The 18,797-nt window shown below is 48.3% G+C and overlaps 1 protein-coding gene across 1 annotated transcript in view; it reads left to right on the top strand.

Annotated features, from left to right (window-relative positions):
- RASGEF1C (RasGEF domain family member 1C) overlaps positions 1–18,517 on the top strand; it is a 73,466-nt gene extending 54,949 nt beyond the window's left edge. Inside the window, exons 7-14 of the mRNA XM_084763305.1 lie at positions 5,962–6,051; positions 8,342–8,444; positions 9,083–9,162; positions 9,245–9,340; positions 10,397–10,492; positions 14,298–14,421; positions 17,149–17,221; positions 17,779–18,517. Coding sequence (XP_084619431.1) covers positions 5,962–6,051; positions 8,342–8,444; positions 9,083–9,162; positions 9,245–9,340; positions 10,397–10,492; positions 14,298–14,421; positions 17,149–17,221; positions 17,779–17,803 — 687 coding nt within the window. The 3' untranslated portion in view covers positions 17,804–18,517. The remainder of the gene's footprint in view (positions 1–5,961; positions 6,052–8,341; positions 8,445–9,082; positions 9,163–9,244; positions 9,341–10,396; positions 10,493–14,297; positions 14,422–17,148; positions 17,222–17,778) is intronic.
- Positions 18,518–18,797: the final 280 nt, after the last annotated feature.

The following is an 18,797-nucleotide window of genomic DNA, read 5'->3' as shown; positions in this document are numbered from 1 at the left end:
TAGTTTGTTTGTTTGTTTGTTTTTTAATATTTATTTATTTATTTATTTATTTATTTATTTATTATGTATTCAAGGCTCTGCCTGCATTTACACCTGCAGGCCAGAAGAGGGTGTCTGATCATATAAATGGTTGTGAGCCACCATGTGGTTGCTGGGAATTGAACTCATGACCACTGGAATACCAGTCAGTGCTCTTAATCTCTTAGTCATCTCTCCAGCCCCGGTTGGTTGGTTTTATATGTCAATTTTTTTTAACTGACAATACTGAATAGGACTTTTTTTTAGGTATTAGGGATTGAACCTGGATCCTCCTGCATGCTAGGCCAGTGTCCTACCACTGAGCCACCATGTGGTGCTGGGAGCCTCTAGCAAGTGCTCTTAACTGCTGAGCCATCCCCTCAGCCTTGGAAACAGTTTTCAGTTTAGTTCTGTGGCAGCCGTAAATAGAAACTCCACCAGTATAAGAGGGACATGAATTTTAGACCAGCCTTCTGTTGTCACTTTAAGTCTCCGAAATGCTAAGATTGTTATTTAACGCGGGACACCCCTGCCCGGTTTTGCTTAAGGCACCAGCTTGCTCCCCGCCACCACGTCAAACAGTTTTGAGAAATGGCATCCTTCTTTTCCTAGTTTTAAAAGAAACGCTTTTAGCAGTGCGTTTGCTTTTAGACTATTTCTTCAGGTGTCGGAAAGGCGCCTCGCTTCTTAGTTTGTCGAGAGGCCCCATATGCATGGTTGGTGAGTTTTGTTGAACCCTGTCTTAGATTAAAGGCATTAGAGATAGTCTCAGACGGACGCCAGCACTCCCTCTCGGAGGACTTTGATCAAGAGTGAGCCCAGATGAGAATTCTCCACTCCTCTCCACGTGTCTCCTGTCTCCGTGTAGCTTATGGTTTCTGTCCTGTCTGCCAATGAGTCTGCCTCTGCCTGCCTGAATGCCTTCTAGTGAATCTGTCCCCAGCAGAGGACTTTGCTCTTCTTTATTAAACAGAATGTGTCACCTGAGCAAGGAATGAGGGGCACTGTACAGAAACACTTTAACCGAGTTTCACAAGGGATGAAACTGCCCATTCCAACCGACCCAAATAACAAACAGTACTGTGCACAGACTGACACCTCCAATGTATTTGCAGCATTTGTGGCAAATATTTATTGTACAAGGCCTCTTTCGTCCCATTTGCAGTTTTCAACAAATGATTGTCCTAGCACAGTACGCATACAAACACACATGCATTGCTCTGGGCCAGGGGCACGGAAGAGTATATAATTTAAATCAAAGCTGTGCATCAGCTTAGGCTGTAAAAGCTGATTACGTGGGAAGTCTAAGACAAAGATGGCTATTGCCTTGTTCTCTTAGAGGCAGGTTAAATAGCCAGGCTGAGTACACAGCAGAGTATCAAGTGAGCGCAAGGTGTGTTGTTACCGTGGCTGTAAGGTCCAGCAGAAGTTCCCGTCCCTTGGATGTAAGAGGGATGTTCATAATAACGCATTGCCACAGAACACACGTGTTGCTTCTCCTCCTCGAGTGAGCCGGCGTGGTGGCGCACGCCTTTAATCCTAGCACTTGGGAGGCAGAGGCAGGCAGATCGCTGTGAGTTCGAGGCCAGTCTGGTCTACAAAGTCAGTCCAAGATAGCCAAAGCTACACAGAGAAACCCTGTCTCAGAAAAAAAAAAACAAAAAAGAAAAAAAAAACTGTCGAGTGATTGTTTTTATTTGTTTTTGTTTTTTTAATCAATGTCGAACCCACTTTACATTTCTGAGGTAAGCAGAATTGGGAGAAGAGAAGCCCTTTTCTCTTCCACACATCCCTGGGTCCTGTGTGCTGTTTTACTTAGAGACTCTGCCTTCGTTACTCAGTAGTGAGATTGATCTGGTACTTTTCTTCCTGACCCTGTGTTTGATTAGATTTTCTCTCACTCTTTTCTCTATTATGTATAAAAGACTAGAATTTCTTATTACTGGAGCATTGATCAGCATTTGCCAGGGAAACATCTGAGATAGACATGTTTTTAGTGAGATAACTTTCATTGACCCATTCAGAATTTTCTTGTTAGATTGTTTCTTTGTTTACTCTTGCTGTTATTTATTAACTATAGGACTACTTAGGTTTTCGGTTTCTCCTTTCCTCACCACAAAGTGGTGCTGAGGATGGAACCCAAAGTCTTCTGTTTCCTAGGCAGGCACTCCATCATTGAGGTACACTCCTAACCTTCCTTTTGCTTTATTTATTTTGTGACAGGATCACTAACTAGCTCAGCTAGGGCTTGAACTTAGGATCCCCCTGCCTCGGCCTCCTGCTTTTTTCTTTCCTCTTAAGTTGTTTTGTTGGTTGGTTGGTTGGTTGGTTGGCTTTTCAAGACAGTGTTTCTCTGTATAGCCTTGGCTGTTCTGAACTTGCTTTGTAGACCAGGCTGGCCTCGAACTCACAGCGATCCGACTGCCTCTGCCTCCCAAATGCTGGGATTAAAGGCGTGCACCACCACGCCCAGCTCCTCTTAACTTGTTTTGTAACTTCTTATATTGTTTCAAGAATTTAACCTTTTCCCTTAAATTTTCACATTTACAGATATAAAGTTACTCACTGATAACTATTCTCTTAAATTTCCTTACATCCATATTGGTGTCTCTTTACTATAATCTGTAGTTTATTTATCTTTTTTCCCCCATCAATATAGCAATCACATAGCTGGGATTACAAGTGAATGCGACCAAGCTTGGTGTCATTCTTGTCTAGTGAGCACTTTACCAAACATGTTACTTACACAAACATGGTTAGATTTGTGACATTTTCCTAACTAACAACCTCTTTTTGTTTTTGTTTTTCTTTGTGTTTTCAGGCAGGGTTTCCTCTGTGTAGCCCTGGCTGTCATGGAACACACTCTATAGACCAAGCTGACCTTGAGCTCATGGAGATCACCTGCCTCTGCCTCCCGAGTGCTAGGGTTAAAAGCGTGTGCCACCACTGCCCGGCCAAATTAAACCTCTTTTTTTTTTTTTTTAAATAGCATATAGTCAGGAACTTTTTAAAAAAATGATGTCTCTTTATTTTTTTTTATGTGCATTGGAGTTTTGCCTGCATGTATGTCCCTGTATGAGGGTATTGTATCCCCTGGAATTTTGTTTGTTTGTTTTTTACTTTTATTGAATGTCTATGATTTACACATCATGCACCAAAATCCCTCTCCTCCCCCCAGTAAAATAAAACAGACAAACAAAAAATCTTGTCACAGAAGCTGTAGTGTATCATGCAGTGCAGCCTTTTGTCCACATACGTTTACTTTCAAATGTTCGTTGCTAAGAGTCATGGGTCTGGTTTGAGACCTGCACTATCGTTAATGGATCCTCACTGGAACTGCTGCCAGATCTCCCACTGTTGCCGTGTGTCAAGGAGATTCTTAATCTGTGAATCTGCAGGTCCGGCCCCTTCATGTGTTCCAGCAGGTCATACACGGGGTAGATGTTGAGGTAGGGTCCACTCAGAACTCTGGATCAGGGCCCACTCCCTTGTCCTCAGGGCAGGGTCTGCTCTCCTGCTCCCCTGTCATCATGGCAGGGCCTGCTCTGCTGCTCCCATGCCCTGGGGGCAGGACCAGCTCTCCCGCTCCCATCCCCTGGAATTTGAGTTACAGACAGTTGTAAGCTGTCATGTGGGTGCTGGGAACTGAACCAGGGTCCTCTGGAAGAACAGTAGGGGTCTTAACTGTTGAGCCATCTCTCCTTCCCCTAAATTGAACCTCTTATCTTTGTGTGGTTACCCTTTAGTTGCTTCCATGGTACTTTTCCAGCAGATTTTTTTTTTTTTTTGCCTTAAAATCTTTCCAAATGGGGATGGAGAGGTGGCTCAGAGGTTAAGAGCACTGGCGACTCTTCCAGAGGTTCTGGGTTCAATTCCCAGCAACCACATGGTGGCTGTCAAGCATCTATGATGAGGTCTGGTGCCCTCTTCTGGCTTGCAGGCATATATGCAGGGAAAGCACTATAATAAATAAATAAATCTTTTAAAAAAGATCTTTTAAAAAAACAAAAACAAACAAATAAAAAACAGAAAAAACCTGTCCAAACATTACAGGTCCTTTACTTTCAATGGGGTTCTACCCTGATAAACCCAGCATGAAGTTGAAAATTCTTAGTTGAACCATCAAAGTTAGTATCCTCCAAATAGCTATGTGACATTTTCAAATGTGCAATTTTCTATTTCTTTTTTACTTATATCCTTGACTTAGAAAATGTCAAGAATATGGGGTTTTATTGCAATTGCTTATCTACAAGGGTTTGTCCCCACTGACTCCTGTAGCATTTGTCAGTCTCTTCCTTGAATTCCTTATTCCTTTTGCTCTCCTTTCTTTACATCTTTTCTCATTTACCTCCCATTAATTGAAAATTATCCTGGTATTTTAGCATACATATTTCTATACCTTACACCTTTCATCTTAGCACTCAGGAGACAGAGGCAGGTGGATCATTGTGAATTCGAGGCCAGCCTAGTCTACAAAGTGAGTCCAGGACAGCCAAGGCTACACAGAGAAACCCTGTCTTGAAACAAACAAATATATTTCTCTACCTTAAGTTTAATCCTTTAAACAATGACATATGTATGTACAACACAGAATGTTCAGCATAGATTGAATTTTTTCTCCAAACATTTTATGACTCAGGAAAAAGTTCAGATAGAAATCTGTTGTTACACAAACACACACACACACACACACACACACACACACACACACACAGTCGATTCTGTTATTCCCAGTAATTATGTTCTAGAACACCAACACAGACATCAAATTAGCAAATTCTAAGCCATGGCTCCTGGGGGAAGAGCAGCATCAGGTTCCTGCAAACTTCTCTTCTTAATACTTTCTACAAGCAATCAACACCTAGCTGTGCTATGTGCTTATGTGCAAAAGACACATCTCTAATGTGCACCGGTGATTAACACTGAACTCAGGGCAAGTGGCCAGGCCAACTCATGCGTGGGTCTGAGATGGAGCTCAGGCGTAGAATGCCTGCCCAGTGAGGTTTCATCCCCAGGGCCGCAGAAAGGAAACACTTAGCTGTATGTGCATCTAATCTATCTTCCTACTTGTCTACCTCTCCATCTGTTTGTCTGTCTGTCTATCCATCTATCTCTCTCTGTTCGTCTATCTATGTGCGTACAAGTCATAGATAAGTGAGAGTTATCTAGCACATATTTTCTCTGTAGGACACACCATAGCCTTTGAGTGCTTAAGAATAAGATATATCATTTCAGTATTATTTTTGGAATCCTTTCAAAACACCAGAAATAGTCTCCAAAGAAAACACAAAAAGAAAAGAAAAGAGAACACTAAACAGAGGCGGGGAAGGGATCCCTGCTCACAGTTCAAGCAGAAGAAGCAAGACACAATAGCTTCATTTAGTCTAATTTTAGCTGGAAATGCTTATGTAAGTGGCTCAAACATTTTGTCTCTCTGTGCCTGCACACCATTGAACGGGAAAGCAATACAAACTATCAGAATAGCAAAATCATCATCATCATCATCATCAGTGGGCAAGTTTGCAAATTCGGAATCTGTGGATAATCAATATTGATTCTATGTGTACATAGCCATCATTTTGAGTTACAGCCTCACTAATTCATGTGTTTGTGCATCATCTGGTGCTGTGGCATTCCCCCCCCCCACACACACACACACACTGTGAGGGTGCAGTCTACCGCGCGGTGCTCTATACCCAGCCCTCCTCTTTTGTCTTCTTCCCCCACTGTGATGGGCACAGGGGGGTGGGGGTGGGGTGGGGGAGGGGTAAGCCCAGGGCCTCCAGCCTAAGGCAGAAGACCAGGAGGTTCCATGTCAGATCCTCATGTTTCTGGTTGACTCTGAGCTCGTCACTTTGTTCTGGTTCTCTGTAATGGCTGTGGCCTGATTCTGTGCTCTAAGAAGTTATCGACAAGGAGACACAGCCTGCCTGTCTTTCCTAGCCCCATTTCAGTGACAAGACTAACAACGTAGAGGCCTACGTGAAGTGGTTCAACAGGCTGTGCTACCTGGTAGCGACTGAAATCTGCATGGTGAGTAAAGCCAGCCTGGCCGTGTCTGCTAGCCGGAGGCTGGAGGGGGCGGGTGGGAGGGCGCTGGGGGCTGGGAAGATGTATTGAATCCCAACCCTCCCGAGCCTAGGGCTTGGCTGGACCACAGGTGTGACCAGGTTCACCTCTTAACTCCAGCGACTGTCTCCTGGAAGCGCATCTCAGGTGGACCCACCAGCCAAGTTGGAAGTCAGATTGCCGAGGACTGATGGCTGGCCACTGTGCGCCTCAGTCTGAGCCCGTCTGCCGCACGCGGCTGGGCTGGGTAGCTTGCTTGAGACTTGGAGGTAAAGATGGTCAAACCTTTAGGAACTGGAAAATCGCACATTAAAAGTCCAGGCCAGCTGGGCGTGGTGGCTCATGCCTGTAATCCCAGCACTCGGGAGGCAGAGGCAGGCGGATCTCTGTGAGTTCGAGGCCAGCCTGATCTACAAAGCGAGTCTAGGACAGCCAAGACTACACAGAGAAACCCTGTATTGAAAAACCAAAAATAAAATAAAAGTCCAGGCTGATGATGAGATTGGAAGTAAATCTATTCCTAAATCCTTTATTTATTCAATACTAAGCCCCTGCTACTTTTTTTTTAAAGATTTATTTATTATGTATATAATGTTGTGTCCACATGTACAACTACACACCAGAAGAAGGCACCAGATCTCATTATAGATAGTTGTGAGCCACCATGTGGTTGCTGGGAATTGAACTCAGGACTTTTGGAAGAGCAGCCAGTGCTCTTAACCTCTGAGCCATCTCTCCAGCTCCTGCCCCTACTACTTTTTAAACATAGTGTCTTCAGTGTAACCTAAAGCTATGCTGCTGTTTTTGCACGCAGAGGAAAGGAGGGCGGGTCCTTCTGTATCCGTTAACCTCGCCTTGAATATGTTTATTCAGTGCTCTGAAGGATAGGAATGATTTCCCCAAACCACCAACCTCCAGTCACTTCTTATCTGCCATTTTCTGAAAAAAAAATAAAAGATGGGCCACAATGTTTAAGAACTGAATTCCAAAATGAGTCCAGGCCAGTGTCTGCTTCTGTCATCAGGAAGCCTGGTACCCTGGTGTTAGACGCGCTGGCACTGAGGTGAAGAGCATAGTTCTCCAGTCACGCACCTTTATCCTAAGGCAATGGTCCTCCACCTTCCTGATGCTGAGCCCCTTTAATACAGTCTCCCATGTTGTGGTGACCCCCAACCAATAAAAATTGTTTTCATTACTATAATTTTGCTACTATTATGAGTTGCAACATAAACATCTGATAGGCAGCCCTGTGCAACCCACGGGTAAAGTACAGTGGGATAAACCGCACACCTCACAGGGTGCAGTTGCTAAGACAGAGCCTGAGGTCAAGGGTTAATGCTCATTAGGGCTCAGCAGCTGAGCAGTGACCAGGGCAGCTGGGCACGTGCTAAAGGAGACACTGACCTGTGGTGCCCATAGGGGGCTGACATGGCCAGCTTTTGTCTAAACCTCACCTGGCTTCCGTCACTGTCATCGGTGAGTGTTTGCCATCTAAAGGACAGGACTACGCCTCAGGCGGGCAGCAGAGACTGACCTTGGAGGGGCGTTAGCACCCATAGTGGTGTCGCGGAACACTTTCTGGTGGCTAGAGAGATTTGGGTGTTGATAAACAAGAAAAATGTGCCTGAGTGGTACTGGCCTGACCTCGTTCCCACATTTCCATCGCTGGCTCGGTAGCTAAGCCAGGCCAGTGTTGAGGATGGGAGGAGCACAGCTGGACACCCAGGAACCCTCCTGGGACGCCCCCCCTGGGGGGGGGGAGAGATAGTTTGGTTTCAACCCACCAGAAAGGTGTGGAGAGTCTCAAGTACTTGTCCCCAAGGTGGAGTCTCACAGTGGCATGGTTTTCTGACAGGAAGAGGGGTGGCACGCAGAGCAGGACTCAGGATTGGTGTGTGGCCCCCATTGAGGGGAGACCAAGTTCCATACTGGAAGGAAAGGAAATGGCGCTATTTTCACCTTTCGGGGAAAGTTAAACCTTGAGGGGGCACCGTCCTAAAGAGGCCTCACAGCCCCTGCAGTGCTGCAGGGATGTCTGTGCCCCACAGGCGCTTCACTGGGCCACATCTGCCCTCCACACCTCTGAGCTGTGTGCTGGCTGTACGGTGAAGGGTCCCCAGACCCTGGGCCTTCTGCTTCTCAGCCGTGACAGGGGCTCCGGGAAGGGCAGGAGGGCCAGGCTGGTTGAATGGGGTGTCTGAGCAGAGAAGGGGGAGAACAGATGCCCGCTGAAGCTCTGGTGTCCTCTCCTCAGCCAGCCAAGAAGAAGCAGAGAGCGCAGGTGATTGAGTTCTTCATCGATGTGGCCCGCGAGTGTTTCAACATCGGCAACTTCAACTCCCTCATGGCCATTATCTGTGAGTGAACTTTGCCCAGGCCTCAAATACCCTGGGTGAGGACCACTAGGGAGGTTAAAGTGGGCAGAACTGGCAGGTGGGGGCGCAAGTCAAGGGCCATCCCTGCAATGGGTGGGCTGTGGGCTAGGTGACCAGTAGCAGGCCTGCCGGAAGCTGATGGAGGCGCTCCATTCGAAACAAGGTCAAGCCGGGCGGTAGTGGTGCATGCCTTTAATCCCAGCACTTGGGAGGCAGAGAGAGGCAGGCGGATCTCTGTGAGTTCGAGGCCAGCCTGGTCTACAAAGTGAGTCCAGGACAGTCAAGGCTACACAGAGAGACCCTGTCTCGAAACACAAAACAAAACAGAAAAAATAAACAACGTCAATGTCTGAAGGGTTCATTTGGAGAGTTTGGCAGGGAGCATCCAGAGACAGAGAGAACAAGGAGGTCAAAATAGGTATTGATGCCGTGGGCGGGGGGGAGGGGGGGGTGTGTAGTTGGAACAGGGTTACATGCACCCAAGTCCACCTCAGCACAATGTGCACCAGCACCTGCCCACTCAGCCACAGTCAGGGCACACTGAGACCTCTTTTCCAATGGGGACAAAGGGGACTTCCCACACTGGAGCAGCCCTCCCAGCTCTGTATACTTTCTTCCAGCCGGCATGAACATGAGCCCTGTCTCCAGGCTGAAGAAGACTTGGGCCAAAGTGAAAACAGCCAAGTTCTTCATCCTAGAGGTAAACAGGGTTGCTGGTCCAAAGGGTGTGGCCAGCAGGTCCCTGAGTATAGCTGCTCAGATGTCTTCCTGTCTCCTTCCAGCACCAGATGGACCCAACGGGGAATTTCTGCAACTACAGGACTGCCTTGCGCGGGGCTGCCCACCGCTCACTGACCGCCCACAGCAGCAGGGAAAAGGTAGGAGTGAGGCTTTCAAAGGTCACAAGTTTCAGCCTTCATAGCTCCTCCTTTCTCCAGACCATATTATCTCAAGCGGGCTGGATCCATGGATTAATCAGCTTTTTCTGTCACTGTAACCAAATGTCTGACATGGCCAATTTATAAAGAAAAAAGGTTCAATTTTTGGCTTAAAGGGTTTTGTTTTGTTTTGTTTTTGATTTTTCAAGACAGGGTTTCTCTGTGTAGCCTTGTCTGTCCTGGACTCACTTTGTAGACCAGGCCTTTTAAGGTAAAGACACGTGATAAAATTAAGTTGCACACTTTGTGGTAGGGGAGCCAAAAAGAAAAGAAAAAAAAAAAAACCTCAGAATTCAAAGGCATGTGCCCAGTGACTAAAGATCTCTTCCTGGCTAAACCGCAGCTCCTAGTGTGCCCACAAGCTCCCCTGAGCACCTCCTTGGGAAGCAAGCCATAGCCATACGAGCAGATAGGAACCCGAGGGACCAAATCACCTGGCCCAGTCCCTGCCCTAGGAAGCCTGGCCCAGCCCAGGAGCCAGAACATTAGAAAGGCAGCCAGCAAGGGCAGCGACTGCTCTCCACGGAGCCTCTGGCGCAGGTGGGCTCTGGGCTTCCCAGCCCTCTACTTAACTCTGATGGGCTTCAGTATTCCCAGCAGCCAGACTGGAAGCCTGAGTCCCAGAGACGGTTCCTCGGTCCTCACTGTCCAGTTACTGTGAGGCAGTGGCAGAGCCAGGTACCAAGCCCCATCCTGCGCTGCTCAGATTATCACGGCCTGGTTATGCCCCATCAACCGCTTCACTGCTCCCAGGACACAGGTGGCGCTATGTTTTAGCAGGGCTGCCGGCTCACACTTCAGGAGTTGGACTGTAGGGTGGGGCTATCTAGAAGCTGGGCTGTGGCCTCTGATTGGAGAAGTCCCATCCGTGCTGAGGCTGGGTGACCGTGGGGCAGGCTGGGCAAGCGGGGACTTGGCGTCTTGTACTCTGCCCTTCTGGCCATGGGCTGCTGGGGGGCTTTGCCTTCGAGTTGACCTGCACTTTCTCCCTTCTAGATTGTCATCCCTTTCTTCAGCCTGCTCATCAAGGATATCTACTTCCTCAACGAGGGCTGTGCCAACCGCCTTCCCAACGGGCACGTCAACTTTGAGGTGGGTCCACAGGCCATCGACACCACCAAATGAGGCAAGCTCTAAAAGTTGCTACTACAAACAAGGGAAGCAGCTAGAGAGCCAGTAAAGTGCTTGTGGTGTGAACTGGAGGAACCCATGTGAAGAAAAGCTGGGTTTGTTGGCAGGTATTTATAATCCCAGTCCTGGGAGGAGGAGAAAGGCAGACCTCTGGGGCTCCCTGGCCAGTCAGCCCAGCCTGATTGGTAAGTTCTAGGCCAGTGAGAGAATCTGTCTTTTTTGTTTGTTTTGCTTTGTTTTGTTTGTTTTTCAAGGCAGGGTTTCTCTGTGTAGCCCTGGCTGTCCTGGACCTCTCTTTGTAGACCAGGCTGGCCTCGAACTCACAGAGATCTGTCCAGAGTGGTGGACAGTACTGAGTTTGTCCTCTGGCCTCTACTTGCCCACATTCACCTGCAGATCACACAACATAAGCAAGCGCGCGCGCACACACACACACACACACACACACACACGCACACACACACACACACACGCACACACGCGCGCACACACACGCACACGCAAACGTTGCCAGCGTGGGACTGCTAGCCCCTGGATAGCTGGATGAATGGGAGCTGCAGGAAAGTCAGGGTGCCGCAGTTTGCAGCCATTCCAAAGTGGGGTTATCCGGGTCCCCCTAACATCAGCCACAAGGGTAAGCCGAGACCCCACGCTTGGAGGTTGTTCTCAGCACAGGGAGCAGAATCACTTTGGTCCCTGAAGAGCACCAGGCTGAAGAGAAAGGCAACCCTGTAGGGCCAAGATGGTAGCTGGCAAGGTGCTTTAAGGACCACACAAATGTGTAGTACCTAGGGACCAGGGAAGATCCCCAATAAGAAGCAAGACAGAACCGCGAAGCAGAAACCACAGAGGGCGGAGGCAAAGAGTTTTCTGCTCCATCAGCTCACCACTCTCATAACTGTCACCTCCTCCCGGAAGTCCCCATGACCTCTCAAGGCGAGAGATCCCACCTGCCAGGGTTCCCACAGCAGTCAGGACATCCACAACTCACTCAGAGAACGGGAGTTCCTGAATGCCTCAGAAGAGCCCACCCACATCCCTACGAGGCAGGTGGGCTCTGCAGACAGAGTCCTGCACACAGAGCATGGCGTCAAGTAGTGGGACCTTTCAGTCTGTGGGAAGAAAGAGGCTCTGGTCTTGCAGGAGGGTTAGCCCCACCTGGTGCCCGCTCAGCCTTTAGCTCCAAGACACATAAATCCTGGACCTAGTACTTGCTCTGTAGCAGCAGTTCTCAACCTGTGGGTTGTGACCCCTTTGCAGATCGAATGACCCTTTCACAGGGGGTCACCTAAGACCATCGTAAAATTCAGGTATTTATAACTCAAAACAGTCACAAAATTATAGCTATAAAATAGCAACAAAATGATTTTACTGTTGGGGTCACCGCACCATGAGGAACTGTACTAAAGGGTCCCAGCATTAGGAAGGGTGAGAAGCCCTGCTCTGTAGGAAGCTCATCCCCTGCCTCTGTAAAATGGGCCACAACTGTGGCCACATAGAGTCTTGGAGGCTGTCAAGAACTCTGTGAGTGTCCCCAGCTGATGAGGACCACAACGCAAGCCTGGGCTCTTTGGCCTACAGCTGGTATCTGCACAGATCTCAGGAGACCCACAGACCTGACTGTCCCACAGTTGGCAGAGCAGGCATGGGGGTGGGGAAGGGGGGACAGGGTAAGGATAGGGAGGAATCATCATCCAGCCCAGCATGTGGTCCCAAACGGTTGTCTAGAGGCCACTTGGATGAGACTGCAGGGACCCAGGGGCCTGGGATGGGCTTTTTCTGATCCTGACTCAAAACTATCGGGGTGAGGACTCCATCATTTTCTCTTCTTAAACTGGTCCTTAGAGTTGAAGCCGAGGAAGACTTTGAGCCACTCGTGTGGCTACACACTGAAGGGGCAGGTGGTACAGTAGACCTGGCTACTAGGGCTGATTGAGGGATGTCACAGGGCAGGCTCTCCAGCCCGGGCACGGCTCTGGGCTGTATCCTGTTTTCTTTGCTGTTGCTGTGATAAAATACGCTGACAAAAACCAAGGGGAAAGGGTTTGTTTTGACTTACAGTTCCAAAGGGATGAGAGTTCATCGTTGAAGGCAAGGCACGAGGGGAAGGAGCAGGAAGCTGGCTGACTGTATTACATCTGTACTCAGGAAGGAGAGTCCAAACAGCAAGTGGGACCAGGCTGTCAACCCTCAAAGCCCCCCACCCCCCCACCCCCACCCCAGTAACCCACTTCCCCAGCAAATCTCCACCTCCCTAAGGTCCATAACCTTCCAAATGCACCACCAGCTGGGAAAGAAACATGCAAAGGCACCAGCCTGTGGGGAGCATTGCAGAGTCAAATGTTGGCGCACGCCTGTAAACCCAGCACTTGAAGAGGCAGAGGCAGGTAGCTCTCTGTAAGTTTGAGGCCAGCCTGGTCTACAGAGTTCCAGTTCAGCCGAGGCTGCACAGAGAAACCCTGTCTCAGAGAGAGGAAAAAAAAAAAAAAAGCCAAAACCACAGTCAAACCACAGTTACTGTGTGTTTAAACTCCTTCTGAAAATTAGCATACTTTTACTATTTAAACACATATGTAGTCAGCCTTCTGTTTCCATGGGTTCTGCATTGGCGGATGGAAAATATTTCTTATTTACATCTGTACTGAAGACGTACAGACTGTTTTGCTTGTTGCTGTTCCCAGAACAATGCACACAGAAGCCATCTGCATAGCGTTTACATTGTGCTAGGTGTCAGGAGCTGCCTGGAGAGGGTTTAAAGCATGCAAGAGGAGGAGGCATATCCCTTACTTGGCTGGGGGTATCTTGGTTGGGGCGAAGGGATCCTAGAACCAATTGCTGTGCATATTAAAAGATGATTCTATTTTACAATACACTTAAAAGAATTTACTTAGAGCTGTTGCGATGGCTCAGTGGGTGAAGGTGTGTGCTGCCAAGCCTAACGACCTGAGTCCATCCCTCGGACACAGCATGGGGGTAGGACAAAACTGATTCTTGCCAGTTGTCCTCTGACCTCCACCTATGTGCCAAGGTACACATGTGCCTATACACATGTATAAAATAAATAAATAAAATGCCGCAGATTTAAAAAAAAAAAAAGAATTTACTTGGGCTGCAGAACTGGAGCAGCAGTTAAGGACGTGCACTGTTCTTCCACAGGCCCCAGGTTTGGTTCCCAGCACCCACATTACTCCAGCCCCACGTGCACACACCCACATATACACACATACTTAAAAATAACATAAATCTTTTTAAGTGACTCAATTTTTATTTAAATAGATTTGCTGAATCGCGTTTACACCATCCTATAAGTCAACAAGCTTATGTCACTTTCCCAAAGAAAAACACAAAAAGAAATTCAAAGTAAGCTATGCACCTTCTTGCTACATGCGGGCAAAGGCTGTGGGCAGCCGGGTGTGGTGGCACATGCCTTTAATCCAAACCTGTCTGGAGTCAGAGGCAGGAGGATGTCTCTGAGTTAGAGACTAGCCTGATGTACATAGGTAGTTCTTAAAAAGCCGTGTTCCGACAGCCGCCACCCCCCCTTGATGGGGAGGCTGGGAGCCTGAGGTGGCAGGTGTCACTGATTGCTAAGAGGGATAAAGGAGAATTGGCAAGGTGATTCTCAGAGAACTCCCAGCACCTTTCTTAGGTTCTGCTGTCACCTGTGGTCCCATGTTCCTTCTCAGACCCACAAGATGACTGAAGGGTGATGAGCCAAGGCAAGCCACACACTTGGCTCCATTTTGTATCTCTGTAAACCTGGCAGAAATTTCTGGAGCTGGCCAAGCAGGTTGGAGAGTTCATCACCTGGAAACAAGTGGAATGTCCTTTTGAGCAAGATGCAAGCATCACCCACTACCTGTACACTGCCCCCATCTTCAGCGAAGACGGTAAGGTAGCCCCATGGCCTTGACATTCTGGCGGTAGGACTGTCCAGTGGCTTCTTAGCCGGTCACCATTCAGGGACACCAACTCTGGGCAGAGATACATCTCACTCATACTTGCTGGCCCCAGAGTGGAACCGAGAAGGCATCGCCCCCTTGTCTGATGCACAGCACCCAGTTGTCTGCTAAGGAGCGCAAGACCAACTCAGCAGGTTGCAGGCCAGGACCTCAAGGGCCCCTGAGTTCAGTTCCCTCCCTGACCACAGTGTGATCGTTGGTGTGCGTTCTGAGCATGTGCAGCCTGTCCATCCCGCATGAGCGTCCTGTGTTGCAAGCGTAAATGAACACAGTTGTCTTTCCACGGCGTCAGAATTCTATGTCCTGTGGAAGACTTAGAGTAAGCCCTAGCCTCACTTCAACACCCAGCCTCCCCTCCCCCCCCCCCCCCCCCCCCGTTTTCCTCATTAAGAAAGTGGGAGTGAGTATAAGAAGTGGGGCTCACATGAGGAAGCAGAGCCAAGTGTTGGGGCACATGTGTGAGGGCAGCATGTGATGCACACTGGCATGAGACACTGCTTTCTGGGAACTATGGAACTCAAGGCCTCACACATCACCAGGCAAATGTCCTAACACTGGGCTATACCCCCAGGCCTCTTTTTAGCTTTTTATGTTGAGGATGGGGCTCAGTAAGCTGCCCGGCTTTGAATAATTTTGTGGCCCAGGCAAACCTGCCCTTGTGATCCTACTCTCTCGGCCTCCAGAGGAGCTGGGGTTGCGGGCCTGTGCCTTGCTAGATAAGCTGATTAAACCTCAACACTTTCAGTTTGCAGAGGTTTATTGGGACATTATGGTGTCATAACCCCAAGAGCATCTGTGTAGACAAAGAGGTCCTGGTTTCAGGTTTGTTTCACTTTTTATAGTTACCTAGATACTTGTTTTGTTTTGTTTGTAGAGGTGGGTTCTCGCTGTGTAGCTCAAGTTATATAGCCCAGACTAACTCCAGGCCGGGTGTGGTGGCGCACGCCTTTAATTCCAGCACTTGGGAGGCAGAGGCAGGAGGATCACTGTAAGTTCGAGGCCAGCCTGGTCTACAAAGTGAGTCCAGGACAGCCAAGGCTACACAGAGAAACCCTGTCTCAAAAAAAACAAAGAAAAATAAAAAACAGACTAACTCCAAAATTACACCTGGGTCCCCAGTGTTAGGATTACAGCATGCCCAACTGACAGAATATCTTATAAAAGTAAATACTATTAACATTATATGGCCAGGAAATTACACTCCTGGTCATTGGTTTATTCTAGGCAAATGATATCCGTGCCTCCCAAGAAACAAAAAATGAACAACCAGTGTCTATAAGTTCCCCTTGTTATAGCCTCAAACTGAAAACAATTGCAGTGTCTGACAGTGGGTGAATGGTTAAATGAACTATAATACACCCCCACTTTGGAATTTTTCAGACACAAACAGGATACATGCCATTGATACCAGCCACCTGTGGATGAGTCTCCAGACTTGAAAAAAATTTATATATATAAATATATATATATATATACATATATATATACATACATATATATCATGTGTGTGTGTTACACACACACACTATATGACTCTTTCTATAATATTCTTCAAATATCATAGAAACAGATTAGTATTTGTCAGAAAAGGGAGGTGGCATCTGGGATGTGGTTTAGTGGTAGAATGCTGCCCCAGGGTTCAATCCCCAACATCACAGAAAGAAAAAGAGAGGTGGGGAAGCAGAGGGGAGGGGAGAGAGGACAAGAGAAAAAGAAATTATAAGGCGATGAGAAGTGGATGTGAGTCTGAAAATGCACTGCTCTGGTTGTTATGGAAATGTCCTGTGTCTAAAGTCTGCCAATGTCAGTGTTCTGATCATGGTACTAACTGTACCAGGGCCCTTCAGTTCATGATGGGATTACATCCAAGTAAGCCCATCCTAAGTTGGAAATACCATAAGTCAAAGCCGCATCTCTCGTAGCCCTAGCATACGGGCATCACAGAGGAGTCCAGCCTGCTGCAGACATGCTTAGAATGCTCACAATGCAAAAGAGCACAGTAATCTAACACAAAGGCAGCTGGTAAGTGTTTTGTGGTTTTGTTTGGTTTCATTTTTCGAGACAGGGTTTCTCTGTGTATCCCTGGTTGTCCTGGAACTTGCTCTGTAGAACCAGGCTGGTCTTGAACTCACAGAGATCTAACTGCTTCTGTCTCCTGAGTACTGGGATTAAAGATGTGCCACCACGTCTAGTCTAGCATAAAACAGAGCATATCACTATATGTGGGATAGTCCATTTATTGAACACAATATGCTGTGTGGGTTGAGTCACATGACTGATGGAGTGCAGGTGCAGCTCACAGAGAGGAGCACACGTCTTATTGCTAGCTAAGTGGGGGGGGGGGGGAATCCGAATTCAAATTTCAGATTGTGTTTTCTACTAAATGCATTACCTTAGGGCATCGTGAGCAGAAAAAAAATAGTATATTAAACCATCATAAGTGAAGTACATACTCTGCTCTTTAGTTTTGCATATGGTATTCCCAGGGCCATGTTATTTCCTAAAATTGCCTGCAAGTGGTGGCCTCCAAATGAGAAGTTAAATCCACAAACAAACAAACAAACAAAATCAGGTCAAATTCTGGGTGAACAAAGAGTTATGGTCACCTGCTGTAGTTGCGTAATTTCACTTCCCTTTACTTCTGTTTTGGTTTAGGTCTCTATTTGGCTTCGTATGAAAGTGAGAGCCCAGAGAACCAGACAGAAAAAGAGAGGTGGAAATCTCTAAGGTGGGTCTGCGTGCCAGGAAGGGGCATGCAAGACGGACGGAGGGATACAGCTGGGCTGCCTGGGGCCAGGATGAGGCTGAGAGGTTTGCGAGGTATTTGTTGATGAGGCTCCTCCCTGTGAGGAAGGAAGAAGAACACACTGGGACCAGAGAGATCAGAGCATCGGAGCAGAATTCAAGGCCTATGGATAGCGAAAGGAGACCGAGCCGATGACCCTGGTTGCATGTCTGTGGGATGGTTAGGATGAGTATCCCAGGGCCAGGAACTCCTGGTCCATATTTTGTGCCAGAAAATATCACACACACATGCACACACACACACACACACGCACACGCACACGCACACACACACACACACACACAATCTCCTGCTTGCTCAGCTTGTTAACACAGCCAGATGGAAGTCAGAGACAAGAAATGGACTCGCAGGGCTGAACCGAAAGGATTCGCCACACCCTTCTCTGGCCACTTCTGCAATGCTGAGAAGGTGGCCTATGGGGGAAGCGCTCTGGCCACAGGAGAGGCTCACCTTACCCTGCTGTGTGTCTCAATCTGCAGATCTTCTATTCTGGGGAAGACCTGAGAAGCCGAGACAGAGGAGGAGGAGGAGGAAGCAAAGGAGCTGACAACAGGCCATCCCAACCCTGTCTCAGCTGGCCCAACGGGTGGAGGTTGATGCAAAGCCTCACTACTTTGCAAACCCAGACCCTGTACCTGCCACCATGGCCACATGGGCACAGGAAACCTTTTACGGGACCTCAGCCCTGACTGTCCTGGCAGGGCCTTCAAAAGCATGGGTGACATGCTTTGGGCAAACTTTGCCTTTATGACCAAGTGGGTCACGCCGTCAATCTGTCCATTCTGGACAGGGACACACACACACACACACACACACACACACACACACACGTGCTACCCCGACGACTGGGTGACTGCAATCACGTGGTCTTGTGGAGTGACATGTGCTGTCACCCGGTGGCTTGGGAGCTTCTGTACCTACAGCAGGCATCACGGTGCAACATGAGACGTGCCTGTGCCAGCGCAGAGCCCACTCGAGCCCCTGCTGATGGGCTCCTGTCCTGCTCCCCCGCCCCACCCCCCACCGCCCCAGTGGACTTGTTTGTGCGGTCACCCATCCCCATCTGCATCCTGCTGGTATCAGGATGACCTTCTTGGCGACAGCTGTAAAGCAAGTCAACGAGACAAACCGTGGAGTCGTGGAGTTGGCAATGTGTATATTACAACCTGCCGCCTAGCTCCCCTGTAAACATTAAGAGTCGGAGTAAACATGTTTGTACGCCCATCCTGTGCACGAGTGTCCATAGTGTGTCTCTGAGCCTCAGGCCCAAGATGAGCCTCAATAGAGTACGGAGTGGGGGTCGCAGATCATCCCCGGGAATGTGTCGACACACTTTCAGAATAGGATGTGGTGCCGGGAGATGGCTCTCTCAGGGAGGTGCAAACGTGAGGGCTTGAGTGTGGATGCCCTGCTCCTGTGTAAAAGCCAAGTGTTGGTGACGCACATCTGTAACTCTGGTGCTAGGTGGACAGAAATTGGCAGATTCCTGGAGCTCGCT

The sequence above is a fragment of the Acomys minous genome (genome assembly GCF_964271855.1).
Source record: "Acomys minous genome assembly, chromosome: 16".
Classification (NCBI taxonomy): Eukaryota; Metazoa; Chordata; class Mammalia; order Rodentia; family Muridae; genus Acomys; species Acomys minous.
Note: the sequence above shows the minus strand (reverse complement) of the source record. Positions and strands in the feature narration are given on the sequence as shown.